General features: G+C 40.6%; 2 protein-coding genes across 2 annotated transcripts; both read left to right on the top strand.

Moving 5' to 3' along the window:
- The first annotated feature begins 315 nt into the window (after positions 1 to 315).
- LOC140135108 (arylacetamide deacetylase-like 4) lies at positions 316 to 5,833 on the top strand. The gene is made up of 4 exons (XM_072156168.1): positions 316 to 603; positions 3,610 to 3,832; positions 4,417 to 4,480; positions 5,077 to 5,833. Exons 1-4 carry the CDS (start codon positions 427 to 429, stop codon positions 5,831 to 5,833), a joined length of 1,221 nt encoding a protein of 406 aa, XP_072012269.1. The 5' UTR covers positions 316 to 426.
- Positions 5,834 to 9,392: 3,559 nt separating this feature from the next.
- LOC140135107 (arylacetamide deacetylase-like 4) lies at positions 9,393 to 17,173 on the top strand. The gene is made up of 4 exons (XM_072156167.1): positions 9,393 to 9,645; positions 12,987 to 13,212; positions 13,545 to 13,608; positions 16,183 to 17,173. Exons 1-4 carry the CDS (start codon positions 9,469 to 9,471, stop codon positions 16,958 to 16,960), a joined length of 1,245 nt encoding a protein of 414 aa, XP_072012268.1. The 5' UTR covers positions 9,393 to 9,468; the 3' UTR covers positions 16,961 to 17,173.
- Positions 17,174 to 17,198: the final 25 nt, after the last annotated feature.

Below are 17,198 nucleotides of genomic sequence, written 5' to 3'. Positions count from 1 at the left end.
TAACAATTACACTTGTACTGGTACTTTTCCCCTAAAAAAAAAAATAGTTCCTATTTAGCCAATTGACTTGGCCTGTGTCACTTGTGAGATTCCTAATCAAGTGTCTTGTGAGATACATCACATGCTATAACTCAAAGTACCTTACTTAAACACTATGAAGCCCTGGGTTTTAAGAGTTACATTCAGAATGAGTTGGTTTGTAAAGAGTTAAATTCAGAATGAGTTGGTTTGTGTATGGTAGAGTGAGAGGCCGGGGCTGGAAGTTTCCATGGGGGAAGCTAAACTTGTTTTTTCGTGTGGGATAGGACACCAAGGTATAACATTACTTCTCCTTTAAGAACCCATTAACTACACTGCAGTTACTAGTGAGAGGATCCCGGAAGTACAAGGTTTCCCTCTAAACAAGCACTCAACGAAAACACAAGAATGCTTGGAGAATTAGCTGTTCTTTTTGGCATTTTTAGCATTTTTTTAATCTTGTGTCTGCTGATATTTTTGGGGGTAACTTGGTATGAATCTTCAAAAGCGGAACTCCCACCAGGGATCGCAAATCCCAAACTTCTTAAAACAATTCATACAGTTTCCACTGGTCCAATAATCCTGGTGAGTCCATGTCCTTAATAGTAGATACAGATATTCTGTTGTGTTTTCTTGCTTGTTCCTTCTACAATCGCTTATATTATATTATGCCGGTTCTGACTGTTTACATGCAAATTTTGCAGCTGCAACTAAATGCTATATTGTAGTGAATAAGAGTTAATGAATGTACTGTAGTTTTGTGCTGCTTTGTGGCAGAATGCCAAATTTTTTTTGTTCAACTTATTTTACTAACCACTTCTGCGCTGCCTACTAAGTTTATACATTAGGTTGGTCCACAAGGACATTCAAATATGTCCAGCAGAGTAAGGCCCCTGCATTCAGAAACTCTGATCCTGAATGGTTAACAACTTAGATGTAGCTAAGTACATCAAAATGGCGTTCTGAGATGGGGAGAGCTGGACCTTATACAACCAGGTTATATCTCTCTTCACATATGATTTTCTGTGTAATTCCACCAGCCTGCCTACATCTAAAAGGTGTTAAAGGAACTGCAACATCCCCCACCGGGGCCTGCTCCAGTCAAAGCTAAATCATAGAATAATACATGGTGAAGGGCCTGAAGGGAGGAACATGACTTATTTCCATAGTGTTCCTAGAACATTGCTAGAACCTAGTCACGCTCCTCCCTTCAGGCCTTGCAAAAAGTATAATAATAATTCCTTTATTTATATACACACAGATTACGCAGCGCTACACAGAGTTTGTCAAATCGGTCCCTATCCCCAGTAGGGCTCACAATCTAATCAACCTACCAGTATGTTTTGGAGTGTGGGAGGAAACTGGAGGACCCTGAGGAAACCCACACAAATACGGAGGGAACATACAAACTGTTTGTAGATTTTAACCTTGGGACTTGAGCCCAGGTCCTCAATGCTGCAAGGCTGTACTGCTAACCACTAAGCCACCGTGCACATATACACTCACCGGCCACTTTATTAGGTACACCATGCTAGTAACGGGTTGGACCCTCGTTTGCCTTCAGAACTGCCTCAATTCTTCGTGGCATAGATTCAACAAGGTGCTGGAAGCATTCCTCAGAGATTTTGGTCCATATTGACATGATGGCATCACACAGTTGCCGCAGATTTGTCGGCTGCACATCCATGATGCGAATCTCCCGTTCCACCACATCCCAAAGATCTATTGGATTGAGATCTGGTGACTGTGGAGGCCATTTGAGTCTGAGATGATTCCAGTTTTATGACATGGCGCATTATCCTGCTGAAAGTAGCCATCAGATGTTGGGTACATTGTGGTCATAAAGGGATGGACATGGTCAGCAACAATACTCAGGTAGGCTGTGGCGTTGCAACGATGCTCAATTGGTACCAAGGGGCCCAAAGAGTGCCAAGAAAATATTCCCCACACCATGACACCACCACCACCAGCCTGAACCCTTGATACAAGGCAGGATGGATCCATGCTTTCATGTTGTTGACGCCAAATTCTGACCCTACCATCTGAATGTCACAACAGAAATCGAGACTCTTGAGACCAGGCAACGTTTTTCCAATCTTCTGCTGTCCAATTTCGATGAGCTTGTGCAAATTGTAGCCTCAGTTTCCTGCTCTTAGCTGAAAGGAGTGGCACCCGGTGTGGTTTTCTGCTGCCGTAGCCCATCTGCCTCAAAGTTCGACGTACTGTGCGTTCAGAGATGCTCTTCTGCCTACCTTGGTTGTAACGGGTGGCAATTTGAGTCACTGTTGCCTTTCAGCTCGAACCAGTCTGCCCATTCTCCTCTGACCTCTGGCATCAGCAAGGCATTTCCGCCCACAGAACTGCCGCTCACTGGATGTTTTTTCTTTTTCGGACCATTCTCTGTAAACCCTAGAGATGGTTGTGCATGAAAATCCCAGTAGATCAGCAGTTTCTGAAATACTCAGACCAGCCCTTCTGGCACCAACAACCATGCCACGTTCAAAGGCACTCAAATCACCTTTCTTCCCCATACTGATGCTTGGTTTGAACTGCAGGAGATTGTCTTGACCATGTCTACATGCCTAAATGCACTGAGTTGCCGCCATGTGATTGGCTGATTAGAAATTAAGCGTTAACGAGCAGTTGGACAGGTGTACCTAATAAAGTGGCCGGTGAGTGTATGATATAAGCTAAGCTGCTTTGCAACATACTAGGTCAGTTTATGCTATCAGGTTCCCTTTAACATTTTGGAGCTCTACAGATTTCAGTGGGGTAATGTTATAGAACTGGAAATTGAACACTTACCATATATACTCATGCATAAGCTGAGTTTTTCAACACAAAAAATGTGCTGAAAAATCTCACCACGGCTTATACACGAGTCAATAAAAAAATAAACTCACCTACCGGCGTCCCCTATGCTTGTCCTCCTCTGGCTTCTCTCTGCTTTAGCAGCTGGCAGAGCCACGGCCAGACGTCTCTGCCTCTGTATGTTCTTGGCAAACTGGCGGCTGGCTATATACTTAAGGTGGCTGGCTATATACTTAAGGGGGCTGGCTGCTTAAATACTACTGGGGGCTGGCTACTATATACTACAGGGGGCTGGCAGGCTATATTCTACAGGGGGCTGGCAGGCTATATACTACTGGGGGCTGGCTATATACTACTGAGTGCTGGCTGGCTATATACTACAGAGGGCTGGCTGGCTATATACTACAGGGGGGTGGCTGGCTATATGCTACAGGGGGCTGGCTGGCTATATGCTACAGGGGGCTGGCAGGCTATATGCTACAGGGGGCTGGCAGGCTATATGCTACAGGGGGCTGGAAGGCTATATATTACTCGGGGCCGACTGGCTATATACTGGGAGGCTGTGACCAATGCATTTCCCACCCTCAGTTTATACTCAAGTCGAGTCAATAGCTTTTACCAGTTTTTGATGGTAAAATTAGGGGCCTCGGCTTATACTCTGGGTGGCTTATGCTTGAGTATATACGGTAACTTTAGAGGTTCCACTTTGGTAACTTGTTATTTGGGTGGATTTACAATATCCTGATTAGAGTATTTTTTTCCTTTTTATTTTCTTCGTAGGGGAAGATTCTTGATAAATTCGGATTATTGAGCAGTACAGAGTTTTTTATCTATCTACAAAAACTTGCTGTCCCTAAGCTTAAAGATGATCCAGAGATCTACAATAAAGACTTAAAATTTAATGGAGTACCAGTGAGAGTCTACCAGCCCCGATCTCCTACTGCTGGGGGCAGGAAAGGAATCATGTTCATTCATGGAGGAGGATATGTGTATGGAAGTATTGGTAAGCAAGTCAAACCCTTTTTCTTATACAAACAGAATTTCATTCCCAACATATAATAAGGCATCAACGGACCTCAGTACTCAGTATATCAAGACTGATATCTGATCCTAATCTGCCTACTTGTTCCCATATATGCTTTTGTACTTTTGCTCCACTTTTTTATACAGTAAGAAACTGTTGTTTTTTCCCATCTTTTCCCCCAGTTCTCACTTAGGTAAACCTTGTTGATGAAAGGCCCATCGATAGGGTCGCCATTTGGGTAGTACTGTCAGTACTACTGCTATAAGGGGTTCAGTCACTGTGCTAAGAAAATGGGTGTGTTGGGCCCATTTTAGTTAGCACTATATTACTCAATGCAGCCAGTTTAGGTTGGATTCAGATTTTTTGCTTCCTTTGCCCTAACAGAGGCCTTCATTGGTCATTTACCAACCATTATTCGAAAATGTAAAGTTTAGAAAGACAGATAAATGTCTTACACTCTTTGGATTCCTGCCTTTTGTTAAAAACAGGGTTGGTGACCAATGTTTTGTTCAATATCCATTTCATTAACGCCTGAAACTAATGTCTTTTTTCTATGGATTTAGATAGTTATGACAATCTCTGCCGGTACCTAACAAAGAATACTGGATCCGTGGTAGTGTCTGTTGGGTAAGATAAACAACAGTTATTTATATAGAACTTAAAATAATCCAATTTTATGTGCCAATAGGACAGGAATAATTTTCTTACAGTTTATAGATACAGTATTTTGTCTCACAGCAGCACAGAGTATAGTAAATTTCGGCAGCCAGAGGGAGGGGGAGGGGAGAATTCAGAGGGAGCAGGGCAGAGGAGAAGTGTTCTGGGGGTGTATAAGGACCAGAGTCCTACAGTCTCTGGTGAGGCCCCCTTTCCACTTGATTTCCACCTAGCAGCATTCTGGGTAAACACAGCTATAAACCAGTTGTAGATTTCCTTTAAGAATTTAAATTCTTTTAAATTTAATGTAACTCGGTAATGGAGATAGTGTACCCCTAATTGTAATTTAATACCCAGCAGAAAGACTTCACTAGACATAATCTACTATTCAGGGGGAATTATGGATTTGCTATTAAAGTAATTTACTAATACATTACACAGTGGGGAAGCCAGGTAGATGGTGGTTACAGTATAAAAAGAAAAACATTTAGGTTATGACAAAAAATTCAAAATTTTTTACAAATTTTATCAAAGTTTAGTGAAAAATTATTGATTCTTTATTTTAGGTACCGCCTGGCACCAAAACACAAGTGTCCAGCCGCATTTGATGACTGCCTCACGGCTACTGTTAACTTTCTCAAGACGGCACAAGACTATGGAGTAGATCCTTCTTCTGTTATAATATGTGGAGACAGTGCTGGGGGCAATCTCACAGCTGGGGTTTGTCAAGCCCTTGTGGGTAGATCAGATATTCCAAAGCCCCTGGCACAGGTGATGATATATCCAGGGGTCCAGAAGGCTGACTTTAATGTACCTTCATACCAACAAAACAAGATGGTTCCTTTGTTGCTCCAAGACTCTGCTATTTACTATACAATGATGTATATTTGTGGCAATCTCTCTTTATCGCAAGAAATTTTAAAAGGCAGCCATGTTCCTCCTGAAATAAGACAAAAGTTAAACACATGGTTTTGTTGTGAAGAGTTTAAAGACAAATTGTACAACCCAGACATCATGGCCCCCTTTAATAAAGATGTGTATGAAAAGGTTAAGAAAGCCTTTGACCTTTCATGTTCCCCATTGTTCTCTGATGATGCTGTGTTTCGGCAACTACCAAAGGCCTACATACTAACATGTGAATTTGATGTCCTACGTGATGATGGATTGCTCTACAAGAAACGTCTGGAGGACAATGGAGTCCCAGTCACATGGTTTCATGTAAAAGATGGCTTCCATGGAATTGTTAGTTTTTTTGGTCATCCTGAGGTGGTACAGGGCAAGGTTGCTATAGATAATGTAGTTTCTTATATTAAAAACCTTTGAAACCTTAGTACCAGTGGAAATAGTTTTTTTTGTGGGGAATGCAAGAGCTACGATCTCAAGAAAGGGGGTCTCCATTCAGGACTATGCCCCTATTACCAAGGCTAAGGCCCCTTTGTTGTACTATTTGATAGACCGTCTTATATTCTTGATAAATTTGGTTCAAACGATGACAGAATTCTATTTTAAACAAATCTGGGAATTTTTATTAAAAGTATCTCAAAGTAAGTCATTGTAGATCCGAGAGTCAAACTTTTCACTGGGTGCCACATCAGTTTTGTGGTTGCCTTAAAAATGCAGAATGTAATTTTTTATTACTGTATGAATCCATTTACTCCTTAAAAGTTAAGCCAGCTGTTGAGTAGTTAAATGTATACAGTATTACCATTACAATCAGCCATTTGAATGCAATTACAAAGCCAAACATATAGTTAAATAACCGAAGACCCCAGCTTGGCCAATATTTTTCCCTACAGTAGCCATTAGTCACTGTCACCTCACACAGTAGCGAGTAGTCAGTGTCCCCAACACATTGACCAAGTCAGAGCGCCAACCAGTAGCCAATTGTGTCAGTGCCCCAATAATTACAGTAGCCAATAGTGACAGTCTTTTTTTTCTGTAGCCCTCTCATTATAGAGACAGGTCACAGAAGAGCGGGTGTTATAATTGCCCCTTCCCAGATGTAAGCCCTGATGTATATTTCCATGTGTAAAAAAGACAAACATTTGCTTCCCTGTGTACACACACAATAATCATAGATATGGGGGGAACATTTTCCTCTGTACTGATATATTGTTATATAACATGAGCTATGACTGGCCATTTAGGAGACTAGGCACAATAGTGTTGATTTTGGCAAATCCCCAGTAGAGGAGGAATGGAACTCAACTGCAGGTACATACCAAATAATAAAAAGAGGGTAAACTAGAGAATAAATACCCTGGTCCTGGGGGTCAGAAAGCACTGGTCATGTAACCACAGTGTTAGCAACAACAGTGTTAGCAACAAATCTAATGTTGACCATCTGACAATCCAGAACATCTAATGTGACACTATATTCCTAAGCAAATGATCTGGTTGTGTTCAGTTAATCTAAATTTTGTGTCATTCCAAATGTCTCAGCGGTCACTTATGGTTATCCATTAACATGGACTATTGCCTCACAGAGCTAAAGCTTTCTTATCATCTCATCATATATATAAATGAGTCAAAGGCTGAGATTTCTCTCTTCTATCTTTATACTATATACTCTCAATCTCTTGGAACTTTTTACTACTTGGTATCAATTTAATCTTGACATCGGAACATGTATCAGGATGTCTTTAGTGATATAAAAGAAGACTGCAGGAACAAGGAGAGGCTCATATTGCATAGCTACAGTAACACAATAACGCATTAAAGGGGTAATCCTATGAAGCAAAAATTCCTTAAATATACTCTATATTCTCTAATTCAATGTTATAAACAAAAATTTCACAGATATAATTCTAATCTATTTCTATCAGTACCGCTATTGTGGTTTTTGGTTGTTAGTAGATGTGACCATAAACTCAGTCCTGACTATGGCCAGGCAGGTATCATAGTATCATAGTTTATACAGTTGAAAAAAGACACATGTCCATCAAGTTCAACCAAGGAAGGGAAAGGATTGGATGAGGAAGGGATTTATGGGAAACAATTCTGTATAACATAACCATCAATGTTATTTAGGTGTAAAAAGGCATCTAGACCCTTCTTGAAGCTCTCTTCTGTCCCTACTGTGACCAGCTTCTGAGGCAGGTTATTCCACAGATTAACAATTCTCATAGTAAAAAGAGACCTTCTGCCTCTGGTCTTCCTGTATGCTTAGTCTTCTGGTCTTCCTGTATGCTCAGATTCCTCACTGTGAGATCACAGCACTAAATTCTCATAAGGTCTAAGGAACTGCCCAAGGAGCTCAGACACAATTGTGGCACAGATCTGGTCAAGCTTACAAAAGAATTTCTGCAGCACTCCAGGTTCCTAGGAGCACAGTGGCCTCCATAATCCTTCAGTGGAAGAATTTTGAGACAACCACAACTCTTCCTCAATCTGGCCAATGTAAGCAATCATTGGAGAAGAGCCTTGGTGAGAAAGGTAAAGAAGAACCCTAAGATCACTGTGGCTGAGCTCCAGAGATTGCATTGGCGAGATGTAAGAAAGTTCCACAAAGTCGACTATCACTGCGACCCGCCATCAGTCGGGGCTTTATGGCAGAGTGTGCCAATGGGAACCTCTCCTGCTATGCTAGACATATGAAAGCCTGGATACAGTTTGCAAAAAAGACATGAATGACTCCAATACTATGATAAATAAGATTCTCTGGTCTGATGAGACGAAAATTTAACTTTTTGGTGTTAATTCTAAGCGATATGTGTGGAGAAAACCAGGTACTGCTAATCACCTGCCAAATACATTCCCACCAGTGACACATGGTGGTGGCAGAGATATCGGAGTACAGAGTTATCATGAAAACCTCAGCACTTTACTAAAATAACAAAGTTGTAACTTCAGAACAACTCTGCGACCATTCTGGCCCAGCCTGTGACCTGATTGAACATCTCTGGAAAGACTTGAAAATGGCTTCCGCCAACGTCCACCATCCAACCTGAGGGAACTGGAGAGGATCTGCAAGGAAGAATGGCAGAGGATCCCCAAATCCAGGTATAAAAAACTTGTTGCATCATTCCCAAGATGAGCCATGGCTGAACCAGCTCAAAAGGGGCTTCTTCTCAGTACTGAGCAAAGGATCTGTATACTTATGTCCATGTGATAATTCAGTTTTTCTTTTTTGTTTTTTTCTGTCAAGATGGGGTGCAGAGTGTACATTAATGAGCAAAAAAATAACCTTTGATCTTACCAATTGGCTGTAATGTGTCAGGATCAGTGGATCCTCAACGGTGAGGGGGCCCTTTAAATTTTCGAAAGCCGGCTTGCATCCGCCCTATGAGGCGAGGACGCGCGTGCATGGCAGTCCGTTGGAGAGCAGGAGCCGAGACAGGTGAGTCCGGGGAAGCGGGGGCACACAGAGGGACACAGGTGCAACCACGATCTGAGATAGGGATCGTGGAAGCACCCGTGACACAATGAAACAAAGAGTGAAAAACTTAAAGGGGTGTGAATACTTTCTGTACCCACTGTATTTACTAAACAGACACGTGAGAAGAGATAACAGGTCTATGCATTATACTCTATATGTGGTCTCTTTAATTCCCTATTCTCATGAAAGCATTGACCATTAACTCTGTTTCTTTTTATTCTGGCCACAATACAAGTATTGTATATTATCCTGATAACAATAGAAAAATAGGGCTGCAGCAATTACATTGTATAGATGTAACTAACTATTCAATGAGGATTTTGCTGAATCGCACTTAAACTGCACGAACCTGATAAACCAGATGAATTAGCAGATGTAGCCAGGAGATTCCTAGGACCTATGGAAATCCACAGAGTACTCCATGGACTTTTACTCTATTTTTATCTCTGCCTGCCACGCCTCCTCCTCCTGCAAGCCGCACACTTACATTAACCTCAAGAAGTGAATAGAAAACCAGGAAACAGTCAAGTGTCAATTCAAAGTCAGGTCTGGCAGCAGCGAGCACCAGGCAGCAGGGACCATGGGCATAGCTCTGGTATTGGTGGTGCTCACCGTCGCCATTGTGTTTGCATTATGTTTTTTGCTTGTGGTGGGCATCATTTATTTTGAATGTGCTAACTCTGACCTACCACCAGGAATTGCAGATCCTCTCAAGCTTAGGATCATCCATTGCATCATTATTGGCATCGCTATGGTGGTAAGTACCCCCTATACATATGACTTAGGTTATCTGTAGCTGCTGTCGGACTAGAACTTCCATCATACCTTACATACTTGCGTCATATGTTGTGTGTAAAACCTGAACTGTCATGAGGTTTACTTGTATTTACTAGGTCATATATTAGTTATTATTACACTGTTGTTTTGTATACATTATTGTTCTCAATATTAAAGTTCTGGGCTGTATTATTTTGGGGTCATATTCGCCATTATTTGCCCTGACTGCAACTCTCATATTAAGATGCAAGCATTTATGGTATATCACCTAGGAGGATCAGTCATGTTATCCAGGGATTTCAGTAGAGATGAGAGTATGTAAAATGTAGTGTAGGCCTAGTGGTTCTCCTACAGATAACATCTAGGAAATCCTGTAATCATCTTAGTATTGAGATACCCCTCCAAAAAATAGTAATTATTTAAAGAAAATGCTTTCTTCTTAAAAATGTATGAGCAATGTGACTACATATATATCCATGTCAGAAGCAGTAGGTTTGGACTGGCTCTCCAGTTCAAGTGGATCTCTCTGCAAAAAACTGCCAGTAAAAAGAAATCTCATTAGGAGGTGACCTTAAAGCCAACCACTCGCCCCTAGTGAGGTCATAGGTTTATCTTATGTGTGGGGCTCAGGAAGGAAATTGAAATATTATTGGGTTGTCATTCAGACTACTCTGAAGAGAACATTTGTGACCATTTCATCAGCGTGAACTTGCACCAGCTTGTAATGGAGCCCCAGTTTTGTGCCAGTTACCAGTCTTTTTGGAACCTTTTGGTGGACATAGAAGGTTTTGGACAGTGATAAAGTAAATGGATGGTCTAAACTCTTAGTATTATTCTCTGATCTGTTTTTTTTTCATTTACAGTTTAAATTCAGGTTTTTCAACAATGGAACTAGAAAAACTTGAAGTGATGGTTTAAGAACCAGTTACCCTCATAATACAACTTCAAGTCTCAATAATTTGCATTATAATGGAGGAATTATTCACACACAGGTCCGGTACCACCTAGGAGCACTTTATTATGATAAATAGGACATGGGAGGGGTATTGGCATTGAAAAAGTGTATTCAAAAGACACCCTGAATGAAAACCACATTCTCTTACAGGTGCCATGCACTATTTATAATATTGTTGTTTCTTAGGCCCCCTGGCCTGGATATGAATGCTAGCACTGTACCCCATGTCTCACATGTATCTACCAGGTACCAGGTCTTGTTATGCAGGAACATCAGTACTTTGATTATCTTTAGAGGGATTTTCAGGTTAACATAATTAATAGCCTTCATGAATGGCACATGGCACAGATAGGTCTCCTATATATCTTATTGGTGAGGGTCTGACTCTTGACACCCACATTGATCAACCTTTTTAATTGGCCATATTGGTGTGACAGGCAGCTGCATCTCTTCAATGTTTATTCTGTGTGACATCTTCTTAGTACTGAATGTGCAGGTAAATTGAACCTTCCCCCCTTTTAATGGACCTGATCAGGTAGATATATATCCATATAATAGAACAGAAACCATACATACTATCAAACATCCAGTTTAATTGATGATATAAAAATATGCTGAATTATAGAATAATAGAATATTGTATTTATGCATTGGGTTCTCTTGATGTTTAGTGCTGGGCTATCAGAGTCTCTTGACTACTGGAGCCACAGAAATATACAGTATTTCATTTATATGTATATATTGTAAAATGGGGTTTGTTCCATAAATAAAGTATCAGCTATAGATGATGTGATACTGCATAGCACCATATTGCTTTGAATCGGTTTTAGGAGCTTTTTTCAGTTTTACTCTGCTACCGTGCACTTTTTTAGTATAGTTACCAACTGATCCAAAGAGGTAATATTGTCACATGTTCAAACTGCTCAGCTCTGATTGGTCATCACTAGCTGTGTCATCAGAGTGAGAACACTTGGAAAACTTGGACAGTGAAAAAGCAACCACATGGTCAGACCATTCCAATGTGAACCAAGCCGACCCAGTAATATCCAGTACAAAAGGGGCCTAATTGTTGGACTGAAAGGACACCACCATATTTTTGTTGTTTCCCAATTTTTAGTGCTGTGACTTAGATGTCCATAGTGTAATAGATGTCCATAGTGTACAAAGTCTCCCTCCAAGTATTGGTCATATTGTGGAGCTGGATTCATAGGTTTGTTCAGGTAATGAAAGAACAAAAGGCAACACAAAGAGGTTGATAATATAGAGGAAGAATGAAGTGTCCAGCAGGATGAGCTTCAAAGATAATGCAGCCCTGTCCACACTTTCTCACTTTTCCCACAGTTCCAAACAGCCAATGAAGTGTCGCTTTCAAATAGCGCTAAGAGCAGAATCTCTTAAGTTGTTTGGAACTGCAGGAAGATTTGGTGGATTTGTTACTGTCTGGTGAGTGCCCACAGAAATGGCTCCGAGTGCCACTTCTGGCACCCGTGCCATAGGTTCGCCACCACTGACCTAGGAGATGGTCCCATTGAGGCCACAACCTTCAGTTGTTCTAGATTAAAATTGTGGGTTAATATGATTTCAGTGAATATGTGAATATTTCAATTAATTTCAGTTTATCTATTATTCCTACTTGGTAACTATTACTATGTAAAGCTGTAACAAATTAGATAACACTAGTTTATTCATTAACACTTCTAAACTTCAACCTTATGGTTAAAGATTGTACAAGTAAAAGTGCACTAGGTATGGAATTCACAATATGCAGAAAGCCTATGAGATGTGGCCAAAACACATGTTACATGTGCCCCCCTTCTCCGCCATAAAATAATATGGCAGACGGCCATACCACCACTTACCACCATAACACATATTTACACAGATTGAGAAAATACACTGGTTTATGTAAGATTAAATGGGGTTTTTCTAGAAATGTTAAAAAATTTGGGGGGCGGGGGCCGCAGGATGTACTTACCCCTTTCTGGCTCTTGGTTCCTGTGTCAAGCCACTACATCCAGTGTTTGACACTTGATCCTGTTGGCAAGAGCCCAAGGTCAAAGGACACACTTAAGCCAATATATGGCCTACTTGGCCACGGAACGTCAATCTCTCAGAAATTCCCTTTTCCATACCAAGCAAGTCCAATTTTTCTAACATTTTGTCCAAGTTAAAGGAAATTTACCATTAATATAAAGTATGATAAACCAGGGACACTTACTCATAGATCCAGGTGCCGTGACTGTGGTATCTTCTTACATTTGTTATCCATGGCCTTCTTTCTTCTAAAACTAACTTCTAAAGTCATACTATTAAGCCTGAGGGGCTACCCTAACTAAACTAAAATATTTTGTTCTCCTATTAAACAGGGCAAGATCCTTCAGAACATGCTCATATGCAGCCAGCTTGACTTCACCCGTTATGTCAGAGATAAACTGATGGCCAGAAGGTTGGGAGAAGACCCCAAACTGCATATTAAAAACTTAAAGTTTGAAGGAATTCCGGTGAGAGTTTACCAGCCTAGATCGCCATCTGCTGGTGGAAGGAAGGGAGTTATGTTCTTTCACGGTGGAGGATGGATGTTTGGGAGTATTGGTAAGGAAATGTATCCTTGTTACACTTTAGATTACTATAATAAATCTTTATATGGCACCATCATATTCACCACTGCTTAACAGATCATGGCGTACATATACAGACAAAATAAGTAATGAAGTAGTCGTGAAATAGTCATAAGTTGAAACAATAGGGATTAGATCCTTGTTCGCAAGAGCTTACAATCTATAACATGAAATAAGCTCTGAAATGTATAGTTAAATATATTGAATTTACTTAGTTACTTAGAATTAAGTAAAAATTAGAATTATAATCTTAAATTACTTAGAGTTAACAGTAAAATTTTCTCTCTATATTTACCAATTTCTCAGATTCTTATGATGTGTTATGTCGCTACATCTCAAAGCAAACAGAATCAGTGGTTATCTCTGTTGGGTAAGTCCTTGGCTACATGACATTTCACTGACTTTTGAGCATTGCCCGTTATCTTTCCTGCAACTTCTTTCTATCAACGTGCAAAAAAAAGAGCAAAAGGTAAAAAAATTGTTCCATATTGAAGAAATTCCAAGATTATATAGATAGGAGTTTTATAGAGAGTTTTAATAAAATCCCTTCTCTTTTGCATGTGGCCTCTGCTACAGTGGGCAGATCTCTATTAAAAGAATCTTCATACGTAAGGTCGACTTAAAGGGGCTGGCTACTCTTTACAGACCTGTCTTTTATACAGGTCTCTGTTATATGTACCTGCACTTTGCCTCCTTTGATAGCTTCAGCCTTTCCCTGTTCTCATCATGCTCTGAATAAATACACAGCTTCCTCTCTCTCACTGCTCTAGGCCGTCCATATTGCCCATGTGCCTTTACTGCCTTAATAATAATCCTGAATGTTCATCAAGTGATTCAACATTCCTGCTACTCACTTTTGTGCTGCCTGAAGACATTCCTCTTTGCTTACATGTCTGAGTACTGACGAATAGGAGGAGCTGGAGCAGTATGAGTATGACTCATCCTGCTCCCTCCTTCCCTCTTCATGTGTCTGAAGAACCACGAGGAGTCGTCCCGTTCTGGAGGCGCTGTCACACTCAGAGAATAGACTGGGATGGTGTATCCATAAAACCAGTTTTAATAAAATATAAAAGGTACCTTTTATTTTTTATTAAAACTGGTTTTATGGATGAACGGGACGACTCCTCGTGGTTCTTCAGCACACAGCCAAGTCCGTCAACTCTGGTTTGCCCGGACCTGAGTCCCGTCGGCAGCAGTCCCTCCATCTATTTTACGCTCTATCTTTCACTGAACCAGGTGAGAGACATTCTATTATATATTTTTCCTTATCAAACAATACACTTGAATCCTTTGCGCTTTCTGTCTCCCCCTCCTATTGGCCATGTTGATGCATACCTGTGGATCTTCATGTGTCTGTTAGTGAGGGCGGACTGTGAGAGAGAGACACAGTGGGAGGCGCCATATGGACGGCCTAGAGCAGTGAGAGTGAGGAAGCTGTGTATTTATGTAGAGCATGATGAGAACAGGGAAAGGCTGAAGCTATCAAAGGAGGCAAAGTGCAGGTACATATACAAACAGAGACCTGTCTAAAAGGCATCACTGGTTAAAAATGTTGTAAGCCTAAGACCTAGGCCCGTGGTGGCGAACCTATGGCACTGGTGCCAGAGATGGCACTCGGAGACCTCTCTTTGGGCACGCTGGTAGTCTCCCAGACACAGAGTTTGCCACACATGACACCTTCCTGCAGGCTCACGCAGTCCAAGTAGTGACCCATCCTGTGCTGCTTGGTCCTGTCTGAAGAGTGAGAAGGTGTGGACAGGGTCGGATTGGTGCTCAAAGATTCTGGTAGTAATAAGTTTGTTACTGCCTAAATTGCCGTGATGGCACTTTGGGAAAAGCTGGTGTGTTTTGGTCTCATTTTGGGCACTCGATCTCTAAAAGGTTCGCCATCACTGACCTAGGCCTTTTGCCCAAGAACCTAGTGTCAACCTGTATGATTTTGATTTGAGTGAGTTCAGTCCATCTTTTTTTATTGTCCATTTGTCATCCGTTTGATTTTCACAGCTACTTCCTTAAAGAAATGTGCATGAAAAATTGGCTTCACTAGGATGACATATAGTGATGTCTGATTTTTGATGCACTCATCGACTTCCATTGACCCAATAGACAAGTTTCACGCACAACATTTTTCCAGTGTTTTTATTATTAAACATACTAAAATAGGCCGATCTATTTGACAATAAAAATATTTTAGAGTAAGCATTGTTAATGGTGGGAAAGACATATCATTAAAATCAAACATGAACAATATATGCACCTTTCAGGATTCCTGAATAATATGGTCATTATGTAAGTCATGTTTATAACATTATGCAAGTCATACTTATTTGTAAAATTTGATATAATATAGTTGTATTAGGGGGAGGGTTCCTTGGGCTGGATCTGTTAATAGGAGGAGTCAATTGATTCAGTGGTGTGGGAGAACACAAGGAGGGGCTTTAAAGTACAAGGCGTGGTCTGGTCATATTTTAAGAGCTATGGTGGCCGTTTTTAATATGCAAGTTGACACTAGTGATAGCCCTTTTAATTTTTTTTAAAAATGATCAATATTTGCCTCAGTATTATTCAGAAGTTTAGAGATTTGTATAAGACTAAAAGAGTTATTTTCCAAAAATCAGTGCCCCTGTTGTCCACAGGTTTTGTGTTGTATTGCATCTAATCTCCATTCACTTTACTGAAGCTGAGCTTCTATACCAGACACAGTCAAAAACAGGTTTAGTGCTTTAGAGGACCCTTCAAAGCAATGTCTAAAATCCTCTTAGAGAAGTGTCTCGAAAAATCCCAGAAGGGCTGCTTATGTGAGGGTTGACATCCATAATAATATATTTAAGTAATGCTACAAAAAACTTTCAGCGCCAATGCATGCTGGATCAGTGTGCTCAAAGTGTCTCTAGATGCTATAATTAATTAATTACTTACTATTTGTTTAAATCTGTTTTTGTAGTTATCGTCTGGCACCAGAGCATAGGTACCCTTCAGCATTTGATGACTGTCTCAATGCCACGGTCCATTTCCTGAACACGGCAAAGGAATATGGAGTAGACCCTTCCTCAGTGATAATCAGTGGAGACAGTGCTGGGGGTAATCTCACAGCAGCCGTATGTCAAGCTCTTGTGGACAGAACAGATCTTCCACAGCCTCTTGCCCAGGTCCTGATATACCCAGCCGTCCAAGCTGTTGACTTCCATTTGCCATCATATACACAAAACTGTGCAGTGCCCATTCTGTACAGAGAACGAGCTGTGTTCTACATGATAAATTATATAGAAGACGGAAACTTACAAATGATGGAAGAAATTCTAGATGGAGACCACGTTCCTGTTGACTTGAAGTTGCAATTTAGAAAGTGGCTGGGCCCTGATAATATTCCTGATGAGTTCAAAGCCCGGGGTTACAAGCCACGTGTGATGGCATCACATTCTGAAGATGTCTATGAGGCACACAAACAAGTATTCGAGACGCATTTTTCACCATTGTTGGCCGAGGACACCGTCATCCGTCGTCTGCCCAAGGCATACATTCTAACATGTGAGTTTGATGTCTTACGTGATGATGGAATATTATATAAGAAACGTCTGGAGGACAATGGAGTTCCAGTCACATGGTTTCATCTTAAAGATGGCTTCCATGGAATAGTTAGCTTTTTTGACAATGGAAGGCTCTCATTTGATTCTGGAAAAGTGGCTGTTGATAACATTGTAAAATTCATCAATGATATTTGACATTTCACCTCAACTCACATTCATGACTGAACATCTTGTTTGGTTGAATTTGGTTGTTGGATAAATCTAGTTCTCATTGACTTTCAATACAAGGACAATAACTAAAGAAGTAATAGAGACCGAAACCTATTCTATTCATTAATGGTCACCATGGAAATGCATTTAAAATTGTTTCATAAAAATGTTTTTCAATAAAAAAATGTTTATCATTGACCATGTTCTTAGGATTTTTTTGGTT

The sequence above is a fragment of the Engystomops pustulosus genome, chromosome 6 (genome assembly GCF_040894005.1).
Source record: "Engystomops pustulosus chromosome 6, aEngPut4.maternal, whole genome shotgun sequence".
Lineage (NCBI taxonomy): Eukaryota > Metazoa > Chordata > Amphibia > Anura > Leptodactylidae > Engystomops > Engystomops pustulosus.
This window is presented reverse-complemented; position numbering and strand designations above follow the sequence as displayed.